The sequence below is a fragment of the Petaurus breviceps genome, unplaced genomic scaffold, assembly GCF_028583685.1.
Source record: "Petaurus breviceps papuanus isolate PSGF00001 unplaced genomic scaffold, PetGlider_PUasm1.0 140, whole genome shotgun sequence".
Taxonomy (NCBI): Eukaryota; Metazoa; Chordata; class Mammalia; order Diprotodontia; family Petauridae; genus Petaurus; species Petaurus breviceps.
Genome location: NW_027185698.1, coordinates 17,218,726 through 17,245,692, shown reverse-complemented (window position 1 = coordinate 17,245,692; position 26,967 = coordinate 17,218,726). Strand labels below are relative to the sequence as shown.

At 39.4% G+C, this 26,967-nt stretch overlaps 1 protein-coding gene across 3 annotated transcripts in view; it reads right to left on the bottom strand.

Annotated features, from left to right (window-relative positions):
- Positions 1–26,967, bottom strand: part of CCDC149 (coiled-coil domain containing 149) — a 156,266-nt gene that overhangs the window by 61,208 nt on the left and 68,091 nt on the right. For 2 of the 3 annotated variants that reach the window (XM_069069060.1, XM_069069070.1), the window contains exon 4: positions 7,835–7,942. The exons of the other annotated variant lie outside the window; for it this stretch is intronic. In XM_069069060.1, coding sequence (XP_068925161.1) covers positions 7,835–7,942 — 108 coding nt within the window. The remainder of the gene's footprint in view (positions 1–7,834; positions 7,943–26,967) is intronic. 3 annotated transcript variants of the gene reach the window in all.

Genomic DNA, 26,967 nt, shown 5'->3' with positions numbered 1-26,967 from the left:
ACAGACAGAGACAGAGAGAAAGAGAGAGAGAGAGAGAGAGAGAGAGAGAGAGAGAGAGAGAGAGAGAAAGTTCCAACTCTACCTTTAGCAACTCAAATAGAGAAAGTAGCAGTCGAATGCCAATCTTTCTCATCATGTTAACCTTACTGATATAGTGTAAGCAATAATGCCTACTTTAAAATGCACACCAAAAAAGGACAACTTTCTAACCTAGAATCTAAAATTTAATTCAACAAACTTTTCCTAAGTGTCTCCTATATGCAAGTCACTTTTAATAAGTATCTCCTATATGTAAGCCACTGTGTTACATGGTGGGAAAACAAAGACTAAATAACACAGTTAGTGCTTTTAAGTAGATTATATAATACAGCAGCAGCTAGGCAGCCTGAGACATACATAGCTCCTTCCAGTTGGAGTTACGAGTATTTTATTGTCCAGAATCCTCTCCAAAAAAATGATTTAGCCTGTGCAAAGGAGAGGTCAGAGGAGGTGGGACAACGTTACCTATGAGGACCATGGCAGCTTTTGTGAAGACACTGGCACTAAAGCTGAACCTCAAAGAAGGAGATGAATCTTAATAAGATGGAGAAAAGCAGGGAACACATTGGAGATGTGAGGGAGAACATTTGCCAAAATAAACATAAGAAGAGAACGGGATATGTCCAAGGAACTAGCCAGTAGTCCAGTTAGGCTGGAATAGAGTATCTGAAGGGAAAGAGTATGTAAAATAAAGCTGGAAAGGTAGACTGAATCAAGGTTGTGGAGGGCTTTGAACTCTCCAACTAGAAACAAGAATAGGTATAAAGCAGTTGGTAAAGAGACACACAAAAACAAGATCAACAAAAGTCTGGCTTCATTGTTGCCAACTGGTAGAGCAAGACAGCTCCCTATGGTGGGAAGGAGGAGGAGGAAGATGCTGATGATGAAGATCATGATGATAAAGATGAAGACGATGATGATGATGATGATGAAGATGATGATGATAACTAGCCTTTTTAACTGTAAGGTTTGAAAAGTGCTTTGCATATACTATCTTATTTGATCCTCACAGCAACTTTAGAAGGTTGGTGCTGTAAGTATCTCCATTTTACACATGAAGAAACTGAGGCTAGGAGAAGCTAAGTTATTCACCCAGGGGCTCACAGCTAATAATCTGAAGCAACATTAGAATTCAGGTTTTAAGGACTCCAAGACCACTGCCTCCAAGCTGCTTGGAGAACTTTCGCTATTGCATAAGAACATGTCCTGGAGATAAGGCACTGTGATATGGTGTTTTGATAAATTGTTGGATGAAATGCAAAGTGTAGTGCCCTAGGAATGAGGGCACTTGACTTCTAGCACTGCCTCAGTCAGTGACATAGTGGGTAAGACATTTGACTTCTTTGGGGCCTCAGTTTCCATATCTGTCAATTGGTCTAGCGCCATAGGGTTGTTGTGATGATTGAATTGGATAAAAGATGGGAAAGTGCTTTGTAGAAAGCTGAAAGTGCTATACCAATCACTTTTATTGAGGCCTTATTACTATTAACATAACTATTATTAGATCTACCTTACCCATTTCCCAGGGTGGCTGTGAGAATTTAATGAGATAATGTGTGTGAAAGTGCTTGGAGAAAGAGAAAGCATCATGCAAATGTGAGGAATTATCATTAAAAACCAGAACACAGGTATCTATACCCTTCTCGTGCTCCTGCTCCACTCCCTACAGCACCTGTCTGGGGCTGTTACAGTGGCACACCTGAAGTGTGCCCAGCCTGGGGAAGCATTTATGAAATGTTCATCTATGTTGGATGCTGGGCTAGTCCAGTTTCACAGCGTCCTACTGTCCATTCCTCCACTTCCCTTTGCTCCTCTTCTCTGGATTGTTGCCAATTTCCTTTGAAAAATGTGGATACTGACACCACTGACCTAAAGAGGGTTGCCAATTGCCAACACCCTTGGACAGAATAAAATCTAAATTCCTAGACTCTCATGACATTCCAGTTGGAATTTTAAACAGAAGAATTGGCCATTTAAAATTAAATCAATAGGATTTTAATTGACATCAGTGCCACTCTCACCCTGTCTCCCTTAACTTCTCCCCTATGACCCTTTTTTCCTCTCCCCCCTGCCCATGCTCCAAACAAATGTACTATTTTGTTTTACTGAATCACATTCAAACAGTAAATGCGGTCCCATATGAGCTCATGTTACTCTCATAATTGTAATTTCTCCATTTCCATAGTGTTATATGTACAATTTGAAGGTTGCTTTATTTTCATATTTTGCAATTTAATTTTTTTAACTGAAAAGTTTGGACCACCTGGTTCAGGGAAAAAAAAAAAACAACATAGCTCTATCTGAGCCAACCTTCCACCAGAGAATGGGATTTTTAAAGAGGATCACAAAGGATTACAGAATGAAGGATATAAGGTTGGTACCACAATGTTAGAGTCAATATTCACATCTTTTAGGCTAAGGTTAACAAACTTGTATAATCATTTATAATCTCTTTTTCTTTTTTTGAAAAAAATTTTTATCTTGCTTACTCATTTTTTTTCTTTTATTCTTGTTCATTCATTTGAATGGCAATACTTGTCAATGGAAGATGAAACAAAATTCACATGCAAAATGTAATTTTGTCACTAGGTTATATTGGAAAGAATATGACAATGGAATTGACAATGAAATAGACCTGACAATCCCAACTGCACAGCCTACTTCTAAACAACCCTAGAGGAGTCATCCAGCCTCCTTGGGCCTCATTTTCCTCAAACAAAATATGAGAACATTGGGTTAAAAGGCTTCTGAGGTTCTTTCTGGGTTTAATTTTTTTTTTTTGCCTTTTTTTGAGGAGGGAATGCAAGGCAATTGGGTCTAAGTGACTTGCCCAAGGTCACATGGCTAGCAAGTGTTAAGTGACCAAGGCCGGATTTGAACTCATGTCCTCCTGATTCCAAGGCAGGTCCTCTATTCACTGCTCCACCTAGCTTCCCCTATTAGGTTTTTTTTTTCTTTCCAACTTTAGAGCTATGATCTTATAATAAAATATTCAAGAATTACAGTATGCTTGCTCTAAGTGATATTGAAATTGAAGGGACATTTTATACCTTAAATATACCTACTAAGACTGAATTTGTCAGTCATAGTATAATAGAATGCTCAAAGATATTTAACTAGTCAGAGTTATTGGGCTGGCTAAACATTTCTCAACTAATTCTGCATTGCCTGTGGTTCATAATCACATGTCCCTAGAGGAAAACAAGCTAGATAATGCAGGATGAGAAGGGGAAGGTGGTCTTTTCATTGCCTATTTCAGTACTTTGTAATTAATTTATATGGTACCCTAAAGTGACCTCTATTTTCATCAAAGTGTCTCTTTCTGGCTCCATGCAGGCTAGAAAACCTTCATTTCTTTTACAACTAATAAGTGGAACTATTTACAAGGTACTCTCTGAATATAACCCCAGGGCCAGGGCCATTACAAACATTTAAAGCTGAGTACTATTTTAACAAACTATATTTTAATTAGTCATTTGTACTCCCCTGTTATTGGCTGCTGGTTTTTAGTTAATTGGTTTACTTTCTAAGCCAATCAGAGGGCCACACGTCAATAAAGTAACACTCTACTATCACTTTACTGCTCCAACATCCGATAAAATCATGGACACTTAAAGACTGTCAGCTGGTGCAATATAAAACTCATTATTAAATGCAAAACACTATGTTTATGCATTATCACAACAGCTAAATTTAAATTCACAAAAGCTGGCAAAGGAAATCTTGTGTGACATTGTCAGAGGCTTAATTCTTACATTTTCTGGCTTTTGCAAACTCAATATTGGATTATTGGTATTCTGCACCAAAATGCCACAATCTTTAAACTAAAGAAAAAACAAACAAACAAAAAGAAAAGACACAGGATAAACAACTATTAGTTGTCTCTATCAGCACATTACTTGCCTCTCCTGGTAGAGCATATTAAGTGCATATTCTGTAAGGGGGACATTAAATGCATACACAGTTTCAGGAGCCCAGACTCAAAGCAGCCAGGCAGAGGAAAAACCACAGTGAAGACAACAGTGGTAAGGGTGATGAAGAAGTTGGTCTATACCTGTCAGCGCCTGGTTAGTTCCCAATTTCACTGCTTTCCTTATGCTGATAACTAAAGAGAACAGCACTGTGCCTTCCAATTTCACTTATACTTTGGGTATAAATAATAATGAATAAGTAAATAATAAAGAAAAATGAGACCTTCTAGATCCTTGGTGGACAGCCTGCATAGGTTCATTCCTATTCCAAGATGGATGTCTACTTCAGTGTTCTACTACAGAGCAAAAAAAATGCAAAGCCTCATTCATCAGAAAAGTGGGGAGATGCAGTGTTCCTGCCCGGTGGTTCTCAAATGAATGCCTGTGACCCTCTGCACCTATAAGTCCCCTTGTGTTTCCATTCTCCCAAGTCCTGCTTCCTTTTATCTGCTATCACTCTAGTGACCAGGAGATTAGGAAGTACCAAGTAACCCTTCTCAGCCTATGGGTGTTCTCCCAAATCTTGTTTCCTTCTGTACCCCATATCATTATTCACAATGAAACCTGGTGGATTAAGAAGTACCAGGCAAGTAACTAGATAGGGTGACCACCATTTACACAGTACTATAATATACTATTATGTATCTATGGATTCCTCTTAGGTTTCTTCTGGAAGTTGGGGCTTTTGGCCTTTCACATAATAGCTCTTTCTTTCCGAACAATGCCCTTGGCAATTCACAGAAAGGTTTCCCTTTGGTGATTTGTGGAGGTTACAATCCACATTTGGCTGAGGAGTCAGCCTCGTGTTTCCTCATTAACCTTTGAAGAGCATAACTTTCAAGGAAGAGGATGGTGGCTAGCTAGATTTCTGTTAAAATACCTCATAGCATGCAATAAGGACGAGAAATGGGCCCCTGAACTAGTGCTGAACCCCAAATTCTTCTCGGAAGTTGGTCTGAGTTGATGGCAAATGGTGTTCAGTCATGGGCAACCCCCTAAGTTCCAAGCTCCTATTCTCATGAGAACTGAGAACTGCTTGTAAGTAAGTGAGGGGGGCAACAAATCTTTCAAGAGGCTGTTTGGAGATGTTTTATGGCTTGTAGGGTTACAAAGCTCTAGCTGAACAAATGGAAAAATTAGTCTACCCTAAAATATCCAAGGCAAGTAATTTTCCATCACCTTATTTTTTAAATGTACTTAACATCTAGAATCTGTGCTTCCCAAAATATAGATAAGGGTCGTCAGTTAAAATGGCAATGCTGAGATAAAAATCTGCTGTTTTAACAATCACCCATAAAATAATGCATGAGGTCCTTTGGGTTCCAATTGGAGTGGAGAACTATTTTGAACACTTTACTTTAGTATCTTTGAGTTTAACTAGCTTGAACTATTCCATGAGTGGGTTCTTTTACCCTTTGATCTCTCTGATTCATCACAAGTAAGTCTGTTCAGTCCTGAGAAACTTCTCAAGGTCCCCAGACTAGCTTCTTCATCTAGTTGGACTAGTCAACCTTGGGAATTATGGAATTATACAAGTCCCCACACTACAATGAACTGTCTGATTTCACTCCCCCCCTCCCCAACAAAAGACTTTTCTACTGCTACCCACCCTAAGGGAGAATAGGCAAGTGAGGTGAAGCCACCAAGCACTGTTTAAACACCCAGTAGTGGCTGATACCCAGGCTTGTAACCTTAAGCTTCAGCCCTTTATTGCTGGTCCAGCTGGACTACCTATCAATCCTGGGCATCTAAATTCCGAGGCAATGCTGTTGCCCATTACCAAGTGACTCATTTGGCCTTATGTGTGGTTTAAAACTGAGGACTCAAGGGGAGCCTGTGACTCTCACATCACATGGAACTTAAAATAAAAACCAGACCTATCATTTTAGATGCAAATGAGAATCAAAAGAATCCTGGGGTCTAATTGTGTTTAGTTTGGGGGAAGAGAAGGCACAAATGGTACATGGGGTCTGCTAAAGATTATAACATTCTCACAGTACCTTTTGGCAGGTTAATTGCTTCTCAACCCATGAATATGAGTCATGAAATTCCTACCCTGAGGTAAAAAATTTGATAAATGTAGCCAGCAAGTGAAAGGAGGATCCGAAGGGCAAGCAATGTGAAAGAAGGTCCTACCTTTTATTATATACACCTCCCACACCTCCCGAAACAAATTCAACATCACCCCTAAATTCCTTGTGTGTGTGTGTGAGCCTACGTGTGTGAGCCCATACCCATATAAACCAGAAGCAGGAATTAAAAAGGGGGGAGAGGGAGAAAGGGGAAAAGTGAGGCAGAAAATGATACACATAAAAAATTGATTGAGAAAACTAAAAAAAAAAAAAAAAGGAACTAAAATGTAAAAGAAATACTGGCAAATGATGGCAAAGGAGAAGAACCATGACATTAAAATATATTCAGCTAATATTTTGTAGGGTACTATTTCCGTTTTGTCCTTTATACATTTTTCAAATCTCTGGAAAGCTTTGCTTTGTTATTAAGAATGCCTTGCTCTTACTATCAAGCAAATATCTACATTATCACAGAAGCAAATGATTTTTCAAAATGCATCCATCTAACATTCCAGGAGCAGTATGTCCAGCTTTTTATCCCTTATCATATGTGTACATATTTTAATTACAAAGGACATTTAGTTTTGGTTTCGTTTTGCCTCAATATGAATGCCGATATTTCTCTGTGTGTGTGCGTGTGTGTGTAATTTCTTTTCTCTCTCTTTTCCCTAAATTATAGCATCATCTTGGATTCTCATTTTATAGACAAGCCACAAAGTCATATTTGATAATTGGGCTGGGGCAAAGACATGGTAAGAGAAAACTGAAAGGGTTAATATGAAAAATATTTCCCAACAGAATATCCTTTCCCAGATCTAGCTTCTTATGCTAAGAATCCTGACTGTTTAAAGAATGCCCATCTAGAACCTGGACCACATTCTCCTCGGGTCACATATGCATACAACTTCCTCCAAATCAGACCTCTAAGCACTATCTGTTAAGGAATTTGATGTGTATAGGTCAGATCTCACCAAAAACCTATCTGACAATAGCTTTATGAAAACATTGCAAAAGGTTGCTTTTGGCATGGGCTAGAAATTGAAGCTATCCTAGAAAAGATGGGGGGCCAGTTAGACTTCAATAGCTCACACACCCACCCCCACACACACACACCCCACACACACCCCCCCCCCCCACACACACACAACCTTTCTGAATTGTACTTTTGTGCACTGCTTTAGCTAGGACTATGAGTGCACAATTTAGTGTGGAGTTTATGAGTTCATATTTTATAATTAACGTTGCCAACAGGGGAGTTTGATTAATGCCGAGCAGTGGATTTTGAGCAACGCTCCATACAAATTGCCAAATTTAGCAATAAAATAAATTGGTTATGTGAACATAATTAGTAGGATGACTGCTTAAAATTCTAAGCTGAATGTGAATAATTCCGAATCATCTGAGCCACAAATCCATTATTTGTAAAGGGGGGAGGGGGACAGAGAGGGAGAGACCGACCAAGTACCCAAGTATGGCATCTGTATTTTATTTCACCCTAGCCCGCTGTTCTTTCACCACCAAGCTGAATATAATGAAACTTCTGAACTGGGCTATGAAAATATTTTTGAGTAACACAGAAGGCACACAGGGGGGAAAAAAGGACTGTAATAAAGATAAGAAATGCTAAACTGTGAATTTTCATTGCAAATGTAAAATCTATAAACAAATTTCAACAAACACAGCATTACGTTTTTCAGATGTGCTGAACATAAAACTCCAGCCCACAGTCACATGGGGACGCTCTTACGGTACCTTATTGTCCCCCTGTATTTCTCCAAGTCTCTGCTGAAGCTCTTTAATTTCTTCTCCCAGATGTTTATTTCGGTCCCGAGAATCACTCAAGAGTTGTGCAAGATTAGCCTGGAAGTATCAGCGCATTATGAAACACAATTGGAAATAAAGGAGTCAGTAAGCTCAAGGATTTGTTATTTTTATGGACGTGGGTATCAAAAAACAGCAGAACCATACAAACAACATTAAAACAAATGCATCCAGGAAGACCCTGAGGTACAGCAGCTGGGCAAAAAACACCACTAACGTGTAGACAGAAAAGAACACGGAGCTGTGGAGCCCTTCTCTTTTAACCAATGAATAATATGGAATAAATGGGAAAATAATATTCATTTAATAAAAGGATTCAACATTAAAGGATCTTAGAAGTTGAATGAGAAGGAAGAAATTTAGTACTGGTTTTGGGGCCAGGGTGTTTGGAAGTCCCCCTCCCCAATCTAATAATATTTTAGATATTATTTATTATTTTTTTAAATAACAGTTCTATTATTATTTCAACATGCATCTTGACACAGATCTATTTTTTTTAGTACTGCAGATCATGACATTTTCAGCACAATTCTAGTGGCGAGTGTTGGAATTACAAGCATGATAAGATGAAGGGTCCTTCCAAAAGCTGACGTGTATGCCAGGGTTCTTACCAGCTCATTCTGTGGTTGGTCGGCTTGCCTCTTGTTTTCCTTATTCTCACTCCCTCTTCACCCCGTGGCTAGAATAATCTTCCTCAAACACTGGCTTCATTATACCACTCCTGCCTCAAGAGCCTACAATGGCTCCCTATTGTTAGCAGATCAAATCTAAATGGTTCAGGCTAGCATTCAAGGCCCCAGGAATCTGTGCTTGTCACTGTGTTGCTGAATGCTTTTAGCAATGATTTGGATAATGGCTATTTTTACCAATATAACTGGATCATTACTCCTACTCTTTCTCAAGGTTAGATGCTCTTTTCATAATACTGCCACATGCTTATAGCTTGATAGTCCCCCTAGGATTACAAGATAATAGATCTGGAGTTAGCAGGAACTTTATACGTCCAGGAGTTCTTCACTTGGGGGTCCATAGACCCATGAAGTCCGTGAATAGATGTCAGGGGCTCCATGAGCTTGGATGGGAAAGAAATACATCTTTATCTTCACTAATCTCTAACTCAAATTTAGCATTTCCTTCAATTATTTAAAAGCATTATTCAGAAAAGGGATCAATTACACACACACACACACACATTAGTGAGAGGCTGAGTCAGAATGTAAACCCAGGTTTTCCCATCTCAATCCAGTGCTCTTTCCATTATATCCCCCTTACTGTGTTCATTCATTCTGCCAGTCCTGATTAGAATTTCCACCTCCTCTCCACCAGCCAATACTCAATACTCCCTTAAAGCCCCAGCTCAAGGTTCTTTTCTGAAAAACCTTCTCTTGCTGCTTTATGCACTATACAATTTTGCATTTTCATAATCGTAACTTGTCTCTATTCTTTAATCATTCCTTGTGTCTGTCTGCTCTCCCTAAGGAGACTATCAGTTCCTTGAGAATAGAAACCATAGCATTCTTCCTTAACACCCCTTCACAACGTCTAGTCCTGCACTGTGTATGCCCATAAGAAGGTGAGTGAATGAATGAATGATTAGGTAGGCCAGAATACCTAAAATGGAACCAGTCGGCCCAGGTTCCACTCTTAAGAAGCTCTATTTCAAAAGCTTTCCCCTGACAAATACTCATGCCAGACACTAAGAATACCACCCTTCTGAGGAGAGAACAAAGACAAGAGGCCAAGATTGAAACTAATGGTCACAGGTCTCAGGAGGGACCTGGAATAGTAAGTGGCGACATTTAAAGTCTGAATACAGAGGGATAATAATGCCTGTGTCCTACCTATTTGTGAAGATTACTTGCTCAATGAACAGAGCACTATTGAGTTCTTTGGAATACAAAGTATTTTTAAAGGGCAGACAGAAATTGCCATCCACTTTTTATGTATAATATTTTCAATTAACTATTATTAAATAGGATCTCATTTTTCAGTCTCATTTTAGCAGAGGGTTATGATACTAATAACTAGACTCAAATCATTTTGGTGAGTCTCATGAGGTAAAGAAAAAAATGGTGGGGGCATGAGGAGGGTTAACTCTCACTTTGCAGGTGGAAAAATAAGGAACAGAGGAGACAAGATGACCAATTGACTGTTTCAAGAGTTGCTTCAAAAGGTGCTGTGCACTTTGCCTGAAAGACAATCGAGCTAATAATTCTGAACACAAAGTTGACGGTAACTATTAAATTTGAAGACTCCTACAGTCCCTTTAGTTTAAGGCTGAATGCCTTTGGGCCCTGGTCATCTTCTCTTTCCATGCTTTCGATGTTCTTTTCTGTTGATCAAACTTAAAGGAGAAAAAACAAAGCTACAGTAACAGCCTCCAATCCTAGATGCTACCTCTACCTCCAAGGTCTACCTGGACTCCCAATGACCTTGACTCAGCATTCAGCAGTGCTCATTACCTCTCTCCTAGACTATTATAATAGGTTCCTAATTGATGCTCCAGTCTCTAATTTCTCCTTACTCCAATTCATACTTTATATAGCTTCCAAAGTCATCATTCTAAAGCAGTTTTGAACATAACACTCCTCTACTCAAAAATCTCTCAGTGGCTGCCCAGTGTTTATAGGATAAAATAGAAACTGTTCAATCTGGAATTTAGGGTCTTCCACAACCAGGCTTCCAACTTCCCTTTCCAATTTTATCTAATATTATTCCCACTTATGGACCTTATGTTCTGGGTAATCTGGTCTACTCACTGTCCCTGCTTATTTGCATGTGCCACTTTTATACCTGATAGGCCTTTTTTCCTCATCTGTATCTGTTACCATCTTTCTCTTCCTTTAAGGCCCAGCTTAGGCATCATCTCCTGCCAATCTAGAAGTAATTTTTCCCTTCTAGTGTACTTTGTATGGGTCCCTCTTTTTGGCTGACCCATTCTCAATCTTGTGCTTTACTGATTTATTTACATGTCAAAATCCTCTCCCTATCCCCATTAGAGTGTAAGTTCCTTCAGGACAAGGCCTGAGTTATGTATCTAACCTCTAGTACCAACTATGTTTCCCATACAGAAATTGTGTTGAAGTGATATCTATTGAAAAATCAATGGTGGATAGCCACACATTGACTGGACATTTGTATGACTACCTGGGGAAATAAACATTTAATACTATAACATACCATTCATTATAGAGGGTTGGATTATCCACATTCCTTCACTTTATGCTATTCTACTACTCATCAACAACATCTTGTCACCCCCTTGCCAATCTGCCCACCCAAAACAACATGGAAGTGTTCTTAAAAGAGTCAGAAAATAGAGGCGGCTAGGTGGCACAGTGAATAGAGCACTGGCCCTCAAGGCAGGAGGACCTGAGTTCAAATCTGTCCTCAGACATCTAACACAAAAAAACTAGCCATGTGACCTTGGGCAAGTCACTTAACCCCAACTGCCCTCCAAAAAAAAAATTTAAAAAAGAAGAGTGTCAGAAAATAGAGGCGGAGTCTGAAATGAAATTAGGAGATTACTTATCAAGGTTTTTACTTTAACCTCATTCCTCCTCTCTCTCCCAGTCCTCAGCCTCCTTGGGCACAATTATCAGGAGTCCAGTGTATATGCCTTTCCCCCAAAGAACTCCCAAACATTTTCTTGACATTATCTCACTGATCCTCATACTATTCCTGGGAGGCAAAGAAGCAGCACGTATAATCCCTATTTAACAGATGGAGAAACAGGCAAAGAGATGAAGTGATTTACCCAGAGGTGAGACTAGGAACAGAGGCCCAATCTGTGCCGGCTGGGCTCACGCCTGGGCCAGGAACAGGCTGCAGCGGCCCCTGAGCAAAAGGGATTTGCCACCTGCAACAAAGCCTAGAGAATCTCAGCATCACCATCTTGAGGAGATGCTGCAAAATTCACCTTCTTTGCCAGAGTCTTCCCCTAAATCCTAAAAGGAAAGACGTGGAACGCTGCTTTCATGTTAGACCTTCCCAGGCTTTTTTTACCTTCTGATCAGGGATGGCCAAAGCATTGAGGAGACACAGCAGAATCTCTCATTTTCCCTTACCAAGGTAATTGGCAATAACTTAATCAGACTGTCTGGGTATTTAAATACAACTGGTAAAGGCACCATGTAAAAGCATCAAGAGATGACTGGTGATATATGAAACACAAGTCAAAGTTGGGAGAGAGGTAGAGACCTGGTAATGTGATTGTCGACTATTATCTACTCTGAATGCTAGCTGAAAAGGAATCCATTAAAATAAAGTCTAATGGCAAAAACACCGGTCAATTAAAATCACACAACAATCTGTTCAAGAAGTTCATGAATAAGTCTATTTCAACTTTAAAACTTACCCATGGGGGAGGGGGGGTTTGGAGGGGGAACTTTCAAGCAGATAAATTTAGGATTTCCTAGCAATGTGAAGCAGTGAGTGGAAAGCACACAGGATTCAGAGCTAGGGAATGTGGGTTAAATCCCCACTCTGCCATTTCTTCCTTCCTTACTGGGTAAGTCTCTCTCTGAGCCTCAGTCTTCTCATCCGTAAAATGAAGTGATTATCTTAGATGACCTTTAAGGTCCCTTCCAGATCTAAGGATGATCCTGTAAGCCTACTAATAATCAACAAGGTCAGTTGTTTGTCAAAATAAAGTCCCTTCCTCTCCATTCCTTCCACCTCCTTGACTCCAAAGCAACAACTGGAAACTGGAAAATAAGCATTCTGATGGGGCGCTTAATTCCTTGACATACACCTCAGGGGGAAAAAAAGTAGCACATTTCAAAGTGCTGAAAATAGAGGAGAAAAGTTCACACAATTCTTTTGACCAAAAATAACAACCATGACTCACACACATCCACTATAATAATCTATCACGCTCACACGCAGAGCCTGCTTATAATTTATCAGCTATGCTGAGCACTTTGTCTCCGTGTTATTGAGAAGGTCTCTGTGACCATCAGTCCAAAATAGCAGCGTTCTGTAAAAGAAATGTCAGGAAATAACGGGCAGACCGGCTACCGCTGGGAGGGATTTCATGGGGAAAGGAGACAAAACCAAGAGATTAATTCCTCTAAATCTCTGGGGGAGTGGGTAGCACAAACATCCTATCAGGAAAAGGTGGGGGGCTTTTAAAAGCCTCTTTAAAATATTCAGATCCAGGATCGACATTAAGATTTGACATTTTAGCCCCAATAGTAGTAGAATATTGACAGACAAAAAGAAAAAAGAAAACTCTCATAATAAGTTTTTTTTTTCTTTTACCACTAGAGTCAGACAGGAGATGGGGAAATGAGTAATAATAAAAGCTAACATTTACATAGTACTTGCTATATGCTAAGTGCTTTAAAACTATTATTTTGTCTGATCATCTAAACAACCCAGGAGGTAGGTACTACTACTATCTGCATTTTATAGATGAGGAAACAGACAAACAGGGGCAAATGACTTGCCCAGGTTCACAAAGTTAGTATATGTCTGAAGCCAAATTTGAACTCAGGTCTTTCTGACTCCAGGACTGCTGCTGTGGCAGGAAGAAAGCCTTGGTGAAAATATGGCCTGGGGACCCTCACAGTAGAGAGGAAAAAATCTTATGATATGGTAGAAAGAACCCTGGAACTGCAGCCAGGAAAAGAACTCAGGTTCTGATACTCCTAGCTGCATACTCACAGATAAATTATACGACCTCTCTTAACCTCAGTTTCCTTATCAATAAAATTGGTAAAATAATCTTGTAGTCCTTGCTTCTTAGGGTTGTTGATGAAGATCAAATGAGATTTTATCTATATTCATATACATGTAAATATATATCTGTAGAAATCTTAAATCTATATAACATACATATACATCTGTAAAAATCTTAAAATCTGTATAACACATCTATAAAAATCTTAAAATCTATTTAAATATATATCTCTACAATATCTTAAAATACTACATAAATATCATCTATTATTCTGATCTTCCCTCACAAGGAGGAGATTCATCAGACACCTGCCACTTTTTTGTCACTCAGTGTCACTCGGCTGTAATTACAAGATCTCCCTCTTCCAAACCAGTCCACAGAGTGAAAACTGTTTTGTTCATGGGCATTTTCTCCAACGACTGGGTCTGTGAGTTCTGGCAATGGTTGTGAAGGTATCACCACGGCATGGAAAGAACAGTTCAGATCACTCTGCCAAGTTCTCCCAAAAGCTGTCAATAAGGAGGCTGATGAGTGCCAGTCACAGTGGGTGGCAGGTGTCCTCCTACCTTGGCGGTAACACCTTTCAAAATTCTATTGGGTCTATGCTCCAGAACTCTGTTTCCTAATATTCTGTGACAGACTCTGTGAAACTAATTTTAAAATAATTTTCATGAAAGATGCTATCAAAACAACAACAACAAACAAGTGAAACCTCAAACAAATGAAACTTGTTCACTGAGTGTTTCCTAAACACTAAAGGAGTTTTACAAATGATACATTATGAAGGATGATAATCATTCTGTGCTACTGATTTAAGTTACACAGATATCAATATCATTTCCGTAGAGATTTCTGGACACCTGTCTATCATGAGAACAATTGCCCCCCTCAATTTTATTTTTTAGAAAAATCTCATTTTATCTGTGAGGTAGGTTCTATTGTTATCTCCATTTTACAATTAAGAAAACTAAGATAAAACAGAAGTTAAGTGACTTGCCCAAAGTTGCCTAGCTAATAAGTCTCTGAGGAAGGTTTGAGCTCACAACTTTCCAACTCCAAGTACAATGTTCTTTCCATTAAGCCATTTATGTGCTTACTAGTTCTAATTTCCTTACTTTCTTCAGTAATGCTTAGCAGCTCTGAAGGAGTGAAAAAATAAATGATGATTTTTAAAACTTATGAGGATTCATGAGCTAGGGAAATTGCAAAGTCATGATATAAAGGGTTCTTGGATGTAAACTGACGATATCAAAAATAGGTATGGAGACATGCAGACAAATTGAACTAGGGGAACAAGAATTGTTTAAGGATATGATCCTACCAATAGAATGATGAAGGTTTTAGAACTTGCGAAAAACTTAAACATCTTCCAAACCCCACCACCACATGCTTTCTTTTTTTCTCCCAAATGCTTTATTAACTTCTGATTTACATCATTCATTTCTGCAAGATTTGGGGTTACAAATTTTCTTCCCATTTTTCCCCTACTCACTGCCCCAAAACAGCAGTCCCACAGGATGTCCCCTCCTCCAATCTGCTCTCTTCCATATTTTCTCCCATACCCCTTTCGACTTTTCCAGTGGATCTGTATGCCCCAGTGCCCGTATATCTTATTTCCCAATTACATGTAAAATAGTATTAACAATAGTATATCTACATATATATATATATATATTTAAACATTTGATTTTAAAACTTTGAATTCCAGATTCATTTCCTTCCTCCCTTGTCACCCACTCTTACTGGGAAGATAAGCAGTTCAGTATAGGTTGTACATGTGTGGCTAATGCAAAACAATAACATAGTAGATATATTGTAAAAGACTGACTATATTTCCCTCCCTCCTATCCCACCTCCCACTTGTTCTATTCTCTACTTTGATTCCATCCTTTTTCAAAAGTGGATGCTTCCAACTTCCCTCCCCACCCCAGCCTGCCCTCCCTTCTATCATCCCCCCTCTCATCCCCTTCCCCTCTACCCTCCTGTAGGGTGAGATACCCTATTTAGTGTGTATTTCATTCCCTCCCTGAGCTAAATTCAATGGGAATAAGGTTGACCCATTCCCTTTTGCCTTCCTATTCTTCCCCTCCATTGTGACCATTTTCCCTTGCCTCTTCTATATGAGATAGTTTACCCCATTCTGTCTCTCCCCATCTCCTCTCATTATATTCCCCTCTTACCTCTTAATTTCACCTTTTAAGTATCATCCCTTCCTTTTAAATTGGTCCTGTGCCCTCTATCTATGTATACCTGTAAACATATGCCCATAAACCCTCATATATAGACATATATATATATATATATATATATATATATATTGCCTTCAACTACTGAGAAAGGTTTCATAAGTTACAATTATTGTTTTTCTATGTAGGAATGTTAATAGTTCAACTTTGATAAGTTCCTTATGATTGCTTTTCCCTGTTTACCTTCTCATGCTTCTCTTGCATCTTATATCTGAATGTCAAATTTTCTATTCAACTCTGGTTTTTTCAACAAGAATGTTTGAAAGTCCTCTATTCCACTGAATGACCATATTTTCCCCTGAAACATGATACTTAGTTTTGCTGGGTAGGTGACTCTTTGTTTTAATTCCAGCTCCTTTGACCTCTGGAATATCATATTCCAAGCCCTTCGATTCCTCAGTATAGAAGCTGCCAGATCCTGGATTATCCTGATTGTGTTTCCACAATATTCAAATTGTTTCTTCTTGGCTGCTTGTAATATTCTCTCCTTAATCTGGGAATTCCAGAACCTGGCTATAATATTCCTAGGAGTTTTCTTTTGGGGATCTTTTTTAGGAGGTGATCAGTGGATTCTTTCGACTTCTATTTTGCCCTCTGGTTCTTTGAGAACTTCCTGGAGGATAATTTCTAGGTTCTTACTTTGATCGTGGCTTTCAGGTAGTCCAATAATTTTTCAATGATCTCTCCTGGATCTATTTTCCAGGTCAGTGGTTTTTCCCATGAGATATTTCACATTGCCTTCTATTCTTTCATTTGCTTGGATCTGTTTAACAGCATTTTGATTTCTCATAAAGTCATTAGTTTCCATTTGCTCCAATCTAATTCTGAAGCAATGATCCTCCTCAGTGAGCTTTTGAGATTCTTTTTCCATCTGGCAAATTTGGCTTTTTAAGGTATTCTTGTCCTCATTGCCTTTTTGAGCCTCTTTTGCCATTTGAGTTAGTCTATTTTTTAAACTGCGATTTTCCTCAGTCAGGCTGTTGACTCTCATTTTGTAATTTTCTTGCATCGGTCTCATTTCTCTTCCCAATTTTTCCTCCACTTCTCTCATCTGCTTCTTAAGGTCCTCTATGGCCTGTAACCTTGTATTTTCCTTTGAAGCTTTTGGTGCAGGAGTTCTGACTTCACTGTCTTCTTCCTGTTCCATGCTTTCCTCCTTTTTGTCCCCAAAATAGGAGTCTAATGTTGGTATCTTCTGTCTGCTTTGTTTCCTTTGCCTGGTCATATCGCCTCTCAGTCATTTGACCCCTGGGCTTTTTGCCACAGTAGGACTCTGCCACCAGACAGGGAAGCTTTCGTCCCAGTCGCTGGGGTTTTCTCAGCTGCCAGAGGTGTTAGATGGGTGCCCTCTCTGAGGCCTCCACATGCTCTGGCAAGCTGGACACACACCCCAGGACCTCCACCCTAGACTGCAATCCAGATCCAAGCAGGTTAAAGCAAGAGCAATTACCCCTCAGACTGGTGCTTGGTCCCCCTACACTGCAGGTCAGGAGCTGAAGCTGCCATGTGGCACTGGCTGGCTGTGCCGGCATCTCAGCAGCTTCTCACCCCAGGGTCAAAAGCCATGCACTCCCACTTACTGGGTCCCAAAGTCCAGACTGCACTGACCTCTCACTTTGTCCTTTGCATCTATGTCTTGATAAATCTGGAAACGGCCACAGCTGCTGATGATCTGGACTCCCTCCGGCCAGCAGCTGGTCAGGCCTGCCCTGGGGCTAAAGCCTTGGCGTGGAGCTGGGCTCGGCTCCCAGAGTGCTGGGCTGGACGATTCCTGCTGGCCTGCCAGGCTATCCTCAGCTGGAGGTTAGCTTCTCTGTGTCATTTTGTGGGTTCTTCCCCCCGCCCCAATTTTAAGTTAGAAAAAAATACACTACAAAATAACACTTCTCTCCCTGACATAAAAAAGAAAATGTATTGTGTGTATATTTATATGGCAGTTAAGGGAGGGAAGATTGGTGAGAAAGGACATGAAAAGATGAAAAGAGCCAGAACTAGGGTAAGGCAGTCAGAGTTTGTCCTAGGGTGCTAAAATTTAGAGGGGGACAACAACACTCACACTGCTTCAGCAGGTATAAACAACAGATCCTAGGAGCCAGTTGATATCCATAATAAACTAAAATAACAAGCCATTCCTCCTCTATCCTCCCCAACCCTCTAAAACCTGTTCTGCTCTGAAAGTAAGAATGATAAAAGGAAATTTCACAATAATTTAGTGGAACTGATGTAGGGAACTTAGACCAAGAATAAAAAGACTACTGTTCTCATCTCAGTCATGTCAGTTGACAATGATTTTCAGTCTCCATTGACCTGACCAGAATTCAAAACAATGACTAGGAGGTGAAAGGCTCAGTGTCCCAGGAAGAATCCCTCAAGTCTTCCAGAATCCTTATGCTTTATTACTTTTTACATTATTTCAGAAATCTAGCTATTGAAAAAGTGCTTCTGCTTTCCACAACTGTTAAAAAAAGATGGCTACCAACATAGCCCATGTAGGCAACCCCTCAATTTGAGTGCAGGTAAATCAGGACAGGACTCATAGGGGAAAGAGACAAACTCTCAAGCAAGCTAGATCACCTGAAGAAGAGGTAATCAAAGAGAAAGCCCATTAACAACTATAAAATCAAATGTGGAAAATAGTGCTGAATTGCATATTTATTTAAAAAAAGTTGTTCTGGGCTCTTTAAATTCACACTTTCAATCAAGAAAAGAGCTAGATTAAGCTAGAATGGGGTGGGGGGAGGGAATGTTTGATGAAACATCAAGTATACTTGATGGAGAGGTGTGATTGATAGCAAATTTAATTGCAATTTCTCCTCCACTGCTTTTTTGTATGGAACTGGCAGTGCCTGTTCTAATAGTAATATAGAAAAACTTGCTTTGCTTAGCAAAGACCCCCTATTCCCAGGCACTGCCAGCAGATGACCTCTGCCACTGGGGCAGGCTCATTTCTTTATTTTTAACATTGAAGCTTATTTATTTATTGTTGCACATGCACCAGAAACTTACTCTACCATGCCCATAGATACAGGTGTACAAATTAACGGGTGGTACGTTTGCTCTATTTAAATGGTGTCTTAATAAGATGCTCATTGAAGAACCTTCTCCTCACCGGTACCACCGCTAACCACGTTGTGACTGTTGCTGTCTGTCCTTCGTTCTCAAAGAGAATCATGACATCTGGAAGGTGATGCCATCTTTTGCAGGTGAACTGGATTTAAGTGAGAGAGGGGCTGTGCAAAGTCACCAGCCTCACTTTCTCCTCTGGAGCCATTGGGGTTCAGTGGCAAGATATAGATAAGGGCGACTGGAGATGGCCCTGGATGCAGTGGGCGAACTTGGCCTTTTTAAGCTAAGGTCTTTAACAGGAATCAGTTTGACTGAGGCAACACCCATTCAGTGATTAAGTCTAGCTAAGAAATAAGGCTAAAAGGGGCCTCTTTTATTTAGTTAAAAAAAAATCAGTCTGTGAGAGTTTCTGGCCCAAACAGAAACAATTGTTATTTACATTCACTCTGAGCAATCAGGGCTCAAACAAAGACCCATGGGCTTGAACTGGGACATACTGTTGGCCATTCAATGAGACTAGGTGTAAGGCATGGTTCTTAAGAAAGGAAATCTAGCCTGTAAACCCCAAGGTATCTTGCCATTCTGGGAGGAAGAAGGCAACCAGACAGAGAAGTCTCAGGGGTTGAGGGTACTTCCAATGTGAGAAGTAGTTCCAGGTTGGAGTGAATTTACATGAGTTTATGGCATGGTAGAGAAAGTCCTCAAAAGATAAATCAAGAGTTTGTCCTGGAGAGGAATGAAGGGATATTTGGACTGATCATCCAACTTAAAGTGAGGGTTCTGAGAGGAACCAGCTGATCAGAGGGAGAAGCTGCTGGAGTGAATGGAACTTTTGTTATTATAAGAAGGAAAGACAAATTGTGGTGGGGTGGGAAGATGTGTGGATTTGGAGCCCTAGAACCTGGGTTCAGACACTGAGTCTGACACTTACAACTTGTGTAACGGTGAGCAAGTCACTTTATCTCCCTGGGACTCATACCCTTCATCTATAAAATAAAGGGAGCAGGTTACATAATTCCTTGATTTCATCATGGCATAGTAGATAGAATGCAGGATTTGGATTCAGGAAAGTTTAGTACTAAATCCTTACCAGCTAAGTGCCCATGGATGAGTCACTTCTGAATTTTTATTCATAGGACCATAGTTTTCTTTTTTTTTTCCTCTGAGACTCAGTTTCCTCACCTACAAAATGGGGATAAGAATCCCTGCAGTACCTACTTTATAAGATTGTTGTGAGGATCAAAGGCATCATTATATGTGTAGCACCTTTCGAATTTTAAAATGGTATAACAAGGCTGTTGTTGTTGATGTTGTTATTATTAATGATAATATTGTCATTCTGAGGTTCTTTTCAGCTCTAAATCTATGATAGGGCATGGAAGTTGTACCCATTCTAGGCCTTGGAATTGAATAATTCCTTCAAGGCTAGCCATGAGCAAAACTGTGACATTAGATTGAAGCTTATTTTCCCAGGTTTACTAACTCCTCTACCCCACCCCCACCCCCCCCAATTCCCCCAACCCCCCAATTCTAGCTATTCCCCTTCAGAGGCATATACCCTGTACTCAATTCCGAAGGAATATGATAGTCCACAGAATGCAATACCTGATAAGCCTTAACAAAGGGTTACTCCTCTCAAGGGTAGTTATATTTTATAGGGAACTAAGAAGTCAAAGTCTTCTAGACCGAAAAGAATGAACCTCTCATTGTAGAATTCAATCAAAGACAGCCAATATCATTCACATCATTTATATAGTATTTCATCGTTTGCAAAGTATTGTTTTCCTTCAAGACATTCCTGTGAGGAAGGTAGTATAAGTATGATTACCTCCACTTTACAGATGTGGAAACTGAGGTTCAAACAGATGAAGTGACTCAATTAGGATCACACAGCTACAAAATGTTAGAGCCAATTATTTTATTTTATATATATATAATATATTTATGTTATATATAATTGATATATAATATATATTATTATATAATATATTAATTTATTATATACTATATCAATATATCATCTATTTATTTTATTAGATATGTTATATATAATGTGAAATATTATCTATTTTAGTCTTCCAAGACCAGTGCTTTTAACACCCCAGAAAGCTGTCTATTGCATTAAAGGACATACGTTAAAATCACATCTTTGTCTAACTTTGACCCTGAGCATACAGCTTAACGGTTGATGTAAATGTCTGTCCTTTACTGTTGTCTAGTTATTTCATGTCCACTAATTCATTGTTTCCCCTGCAATAGAGTACAAGCTGTATCAGGGCAGAAACAGTATCTTGTGTCTTTAGGGATATTAAAGGCTATCTCGTCCAACCTAAAACTAAAAAAGGAATTTTCTCCATGATATCCTGGACAGACTGCAAGTAATGGGAACTCACTATTTTCTTAGGCAACACAAAAGAAAGAGAAGGAAAGAAAAGGAAAGGGAGAAAAGATGAAGGGAAGGGAGGAAGAGGAAAGATAAGGGAAGGGAAGGAAAAAAGAAGGGAAGGAAAAGGAAGAAGGAAAAGGGAAGTGAAGGGAATGGAAGAAGGAAAGAAGAAAAGCCATATCACAAAGAAGGGCAAGAAGGAACTGCCTAGAGCTTGACCAAACTATTCATAAATGCTCCAGCTGGCAGGACCCTAGGATTCCCCACCCCTCCCCCGTATTTCCCTGAGGTTAAGTTCAACTCCGGTGTGATTCTAATTATTTATGTTTTTATATGCCCCTATTCCTGGGGCCTTATCAGGACAAAATGTTCCCATGTGATTTCAGTTCAAAGTACTAGGAAAAGGAACATCAAAGCAATGAGTTGCTGGGAAGTTGTTTTGGGGTTTGAGCATCAAATTAGCACTCATAAACAGTCGCTATTATTCTGAAGCAGACACAGAAGTGAAATCATAAATGAAGTCTTTTCATGGCATAGGAATCAAGTCCTAGTTTGGACGAGCCCCCTAACTTCCCTGAAAATGAGTTTCCACCTATGTAAAGCAGAAATAAAATTGTGCTACTTGTCTAAAAGGGTTGTTTTGAGGAAAACTGTAAATGTCAAAGACCGACTGAAATGTGAGTTGGCATTATTCCTGAGGGAAAAGGTCTTCCTCCCCACCACAAACACACATACATACCTCAAATCAAAAAGGATTTAATCAGTTTTTTTTTTAATTTCTCTGTAGTTATTCTGATAGAAGTTCTCTGCTGGGCATTCAAGGACCTCCACAAACTGGTATCTTCCCTTTCCATCTTTTCTCATGTTCTTCTAAACTCTAACTTAAAGTTATATGGGAATATATTATGGAATTAGAATCATGTCCTATATTTCCCTCCCTCTAACTCCTTTTTTTCAAGTTGTTCCCTTTTCCTAAAATGCCCTCCCTTTTTATCTTTGCCTGTTAAATTCTACTGTGAGAGAAGCAAAGTCCTAAGGTCCTGACCTTCCAAAGCTAAGCTAGCTTTTCCTTAAAAGGTATTGAAACTGTCCTTGAGACTTAACAATCCAAAGGCCTGGATTGTTAACCGAGTTTCCTTTTGTCCTAGGTACAAAAAATCCCCACAAAAGCCCAGAGCACAAGGTGCCATCTGGTTCATCCCTCAGGCTTCTGGCCCGCTGACCATCATGGGCAGCATAGTCAGGAGGGCTGCCCCCAGATGAGTCAACATTGTATCCTTACTGAATCTCCTTTTCTTATTTCTAAATATCTTTTCCCTGATATGGCTAAGCAAATCTCCTTTTGTCAATTGTCAGATGTTCTAAGAATGTCTCATATTGCACCTACTTGCCCAGAACCTAAATTATTTCACCTACCTATTCACACTTTATTTTTTAACCAATTTTTTCCATTCATAAAAATGTATCTTATCTCCTTTCTACTTTAATACCACCCACTAAACAAACAACAACAAAATCATTGTAACAAATATCAATAACCAAGCAAAATAAATTCCAACGTCAGTCATTTCCAAAAAATAGATATGACTCATTCTGCACCTGCAATCCCCTGCCTCTCTATCATCACTGGTCCTCCAGAATCATTGTTGGTCATTGTATCGATTATAGTTCTTAAGTCTTTCAAAGTTGTTATTGTATAAATAATATGGTCATTATTATATAAATTGCTTTCCTGGTTCTACTCACTTTTCTCTGCATCAGTTCATACAAAACTCCCCAGGGTTCACTGAAACCACTCCTTTTATCATTTCTTATGGAACAATAGTATTCTATTGCATTCATATACCACAGTTTGCTCATCCATTCCCTAACTGATGGACACTCCCCCTTAGTTTCCAGTTCTTTGCCACCACAAAGAGCTGCTATAAATATTTTTGTACTTGGAGGACTTAGTCCTCTTTTTATTTTATCTCTTTACAGTATTAAGCCTAATAGAATTATCACTGGATCCAAATATAGGCACTTTTTAATGACTTTTTAACCTGTCTATCCTTTAAAGCCCAGCTTATCTTACCTCCTCCAGAAAGTCTTCCTTGATACCCAGAGCTGGTAATGAATTTCCCCCTCAGACCTTTAATAGTAATTTGTTCCAAAACTCTCGAATGCACTTTTTATGTAGTCTGCATTGTTTCTTGTCCTTCGTTCTCAGAGGACCATGACATCAAGAAGGTGAGGCCATGATTTGCAAGTGAATTGGATTTAAGTGAGGTAGGGCTATGCAAAGTCACCAGCTTCACTTCTCCTCTGGAGCCATTTGAGTCCAGTGGCAAGATACAGAACAACTGGAGATGGCCCTGTATGCAGTGGGAGACCTTGGCCTTTTTAGGTTAAAGTCTTTCCTAGGTCTCAGTTTGACTGGGGCAATAAACATTCAGTGACTGAGGTCAGGTAAGAAATGAGGCAAAGAATGGCCTCCCATTATTTCTGGAGTTAGTGTCTTATCCTCATCATAGAGGATGAGTTCTTTGAGGGAAGGGATCATGTTTTATCTAAACTTTGTATCTTCCCTAGTCCTAACTTGGCACAATACTTTGCACAGATTTGACACTTAACAAATGAATGCTACCATGTTTGAAGCATCTGAAGTAGGCTGGTTAGAGCAGGTCCTTTCATCTAGAAGAGGAAAGAAGATACTAAGAATCACCTAGAGTGAATGAAGAATATCTCTAAGTGTGGTCCCTGATGCCATAGGAATTATACCAACTCCCATGTCTAGTCTTATCAGATCTAATCATAATCGGCATATTCAAAGTTACTTGGGACTTAATGAAACTTGGGAATTATAGTAGATGGAATAATTTGCAAGAAGCTCCAGCTCCATTTATGCCTCAGTTTGGTATAAAACCATATAACCCCTAAAGGATGTGGGTCTCTCAGAACTGGTCTATTACCTGGAAAGGACCCAGTACTTGTAGTGAACTTCTTCAAACTAGGCCAAAGCAGGGACCCACGAGAGTAATGAGATGGGACACATGTCTTATGTTCTTTGTGTGTGAAGGGGCACTCAAACTGATGTCTGACATCACTGATGTAGATGTTCTCTAACAATATAGGATATATAATAACCCATAAATGAAAGTTCATCTATTTGAACTGTTGTCTATGTCTCCCCATCGGTTTGTCACAAACAATCCAATTAGTATGACAGGGGTCTTCTTTATTTTCTCCTGAAATTAGAATAGTAACAGTGGAATAGCCATGGGTGGGTTCTCCTTTGCCCTTACCACATGTCCAATTGGTTTGCATATTGTCAATAATCTTTATGGCTATATCAACTCAGAGAGAAGTGTTGCATCTGTTCCCTGAAATCCTGGACCTGACTAGAACAGCATCTCAGCTAAGAAACTAAAAGGAATATTTTCCCATGGCCTGGCTGCTGTAATCTAAAATGGAGTGTATGTGTGTGCGAGGAGGGGAAGGAGATCTTAAAGAACTGTATGGCTCCGTGCCAAAGGGCCTCATTCTGATCTCACAAGAACATTAATGGAAGATGATTTAAATTCCCTTTTGTCTCTTTTGGGGAAACGGCTTTTTTAGAAGAAAGAACTTTGTTCCTTCTAAGAGTCTTTTGGAGATCATCTGGTGGCATCTCACTATAGGTCCAAAAGAGTTCCATATCTAATCCCTGCAAATAGTTCCATCTGGAGAATGTATCAAGGGGAAAATTTTGTGCAAATATCCCTTGAGAAGCTATTAGGGAAAATTACTGTTGTCCTGATTTCTTCACAGGTCCTATAATGAATGATTCACCACTGAAAACTGAACTGGTTTAAAAGCATTTTAGCATACCCCTTCCCCCAAAACCTAGTCTATACTAATACTGGAACTAAAAAGAGGAGGGGAAAAACCTTTGGTGTGCTCTCAGAGGAGGGTGGGGAAAACAACACTTAAGCATTTGATACTCTGCGTGTGTGTGCATACGCATGTGTATTGTATTGTAGTTATTCATCTATGTCCATGTTATTTTCTCCCAGTAGTGCGTAAGCTCCCCCAGGAGTAATTTTCTTCTTTGTCTTTGCATTTCCAGTTCCTAGAACAATGCCCGTCACTCAGCAGGCATTTAATAAACACTTGTTGAATGGAATTGAATTGCATGCCATGGAGTATACTGTAGCAGAAAGACTACCGAAGTAGGAGTCAGGAGATCTGGGTTCTAGTCTAAGCTGTGCTATTAACTTGTTGAGTGACCATGGATAAGCCCCTTAACTACTCTGGACCTGAACAATAGAATCTGTCAAATGGAGATGATAACAATGCTTTCCCTGATTTCCTTGCATGGCTGTTTTCATATAATATATATGGGGGCTCTTTTAGAAGTATGAAGTTCAGATGGAAGGAGGGAATTTTATCACCATGTTTAAGAAGATCCTCTGTCATATGAAACTAAATTGAAAATAATCTACAGGAACCAGGAAGGACTTCTCTTTTGACATGAATAACACAGGATCATGTATCATCTTTTATTCTGAAACACACAGAGGAGGCTAATTTGCAGACAAAAAGGTCAATGTGATTTTCTATTTGACATCTTCCCCTTTCCCAGCACCACCATCCTGGGATTCTACATGGACATAACTATTAGCTATGCAGGTGAGGGCCTCAAGTTGCCTACCTGATTTCCTATTCTCATTTGTACAGTGTGTACATATGTGTTCTGCAGCTGGAGGGATAAATGCTCCACGTGGTGTTTTGGCTTTGTGATAATACAATCCATGAGACTTGAGGTCAAGGAGCATGTTTCTATCCTTGTATGGTTGATGAAAAAGTTGAGTGAATAATTTTGTCTCTTCCTTTTCACCTCCAGTCCCCTGCTGTACCTCCCACTCAAAACAGAAATAAATAAATAAAAATAGGGCTTGCTTCAAGCAAAATGATGAGTTTTATTATAGCAGGCAACTAGAAATTTAGTTCTGTATCAGTATATTTCCCCATACTATTTCACATATTATAGTAGCTCAGGTAAAAAGATCTTTGATTTAATAACAGGAAAAAAAAAACCACCTAATCTTCTAAAAAGGAATGAGAATATAGGTTATCTCTCTTTTTCTCTTCTTTGACAAATATTGTGGTCACTTTTTCAAACACTTGTCAAGCAGAAGCCTTCCAGAATAATTGTTTGTGGAGCATTAGAGTAAATTAGTAACCATCACAACAAAAAAACCCAAACATCACAAGGAGGGGAACTAAACACCAACTTCACAGCCATATGGTAGTATCTTACACAGCCATTCCATGCTTCTAGGGTCATAAAAATGCATCAGAAAAATCTGAGTGAAATTCACCAGATTCTCTTCGGGTAATGCAAATTTTTTATTATAAAGTCATGGAATGCAAACCCACCCAAAACTGTAAAACTGCTTCATGAATACTAACGAACTGTAAATATACTGAAACAGAGGAAAGACTAGTATTGAGAGTCACAGAAAACAACCCTAGCAATCTGAGATTAAGGATCCTAATGTTAAACAATTCATTCCCATCCACCCAGATAATTTTGCAGGGAAGTTCTAACTAATGTCTTGGCAAATCCCCCTGCACCTCAAACCAAATTATGAATGACATAAAGTAATCACACACACACAAAAGTGCTTCTTGGTGGGGAGGCTGGGGGTGGGGTGCAGGG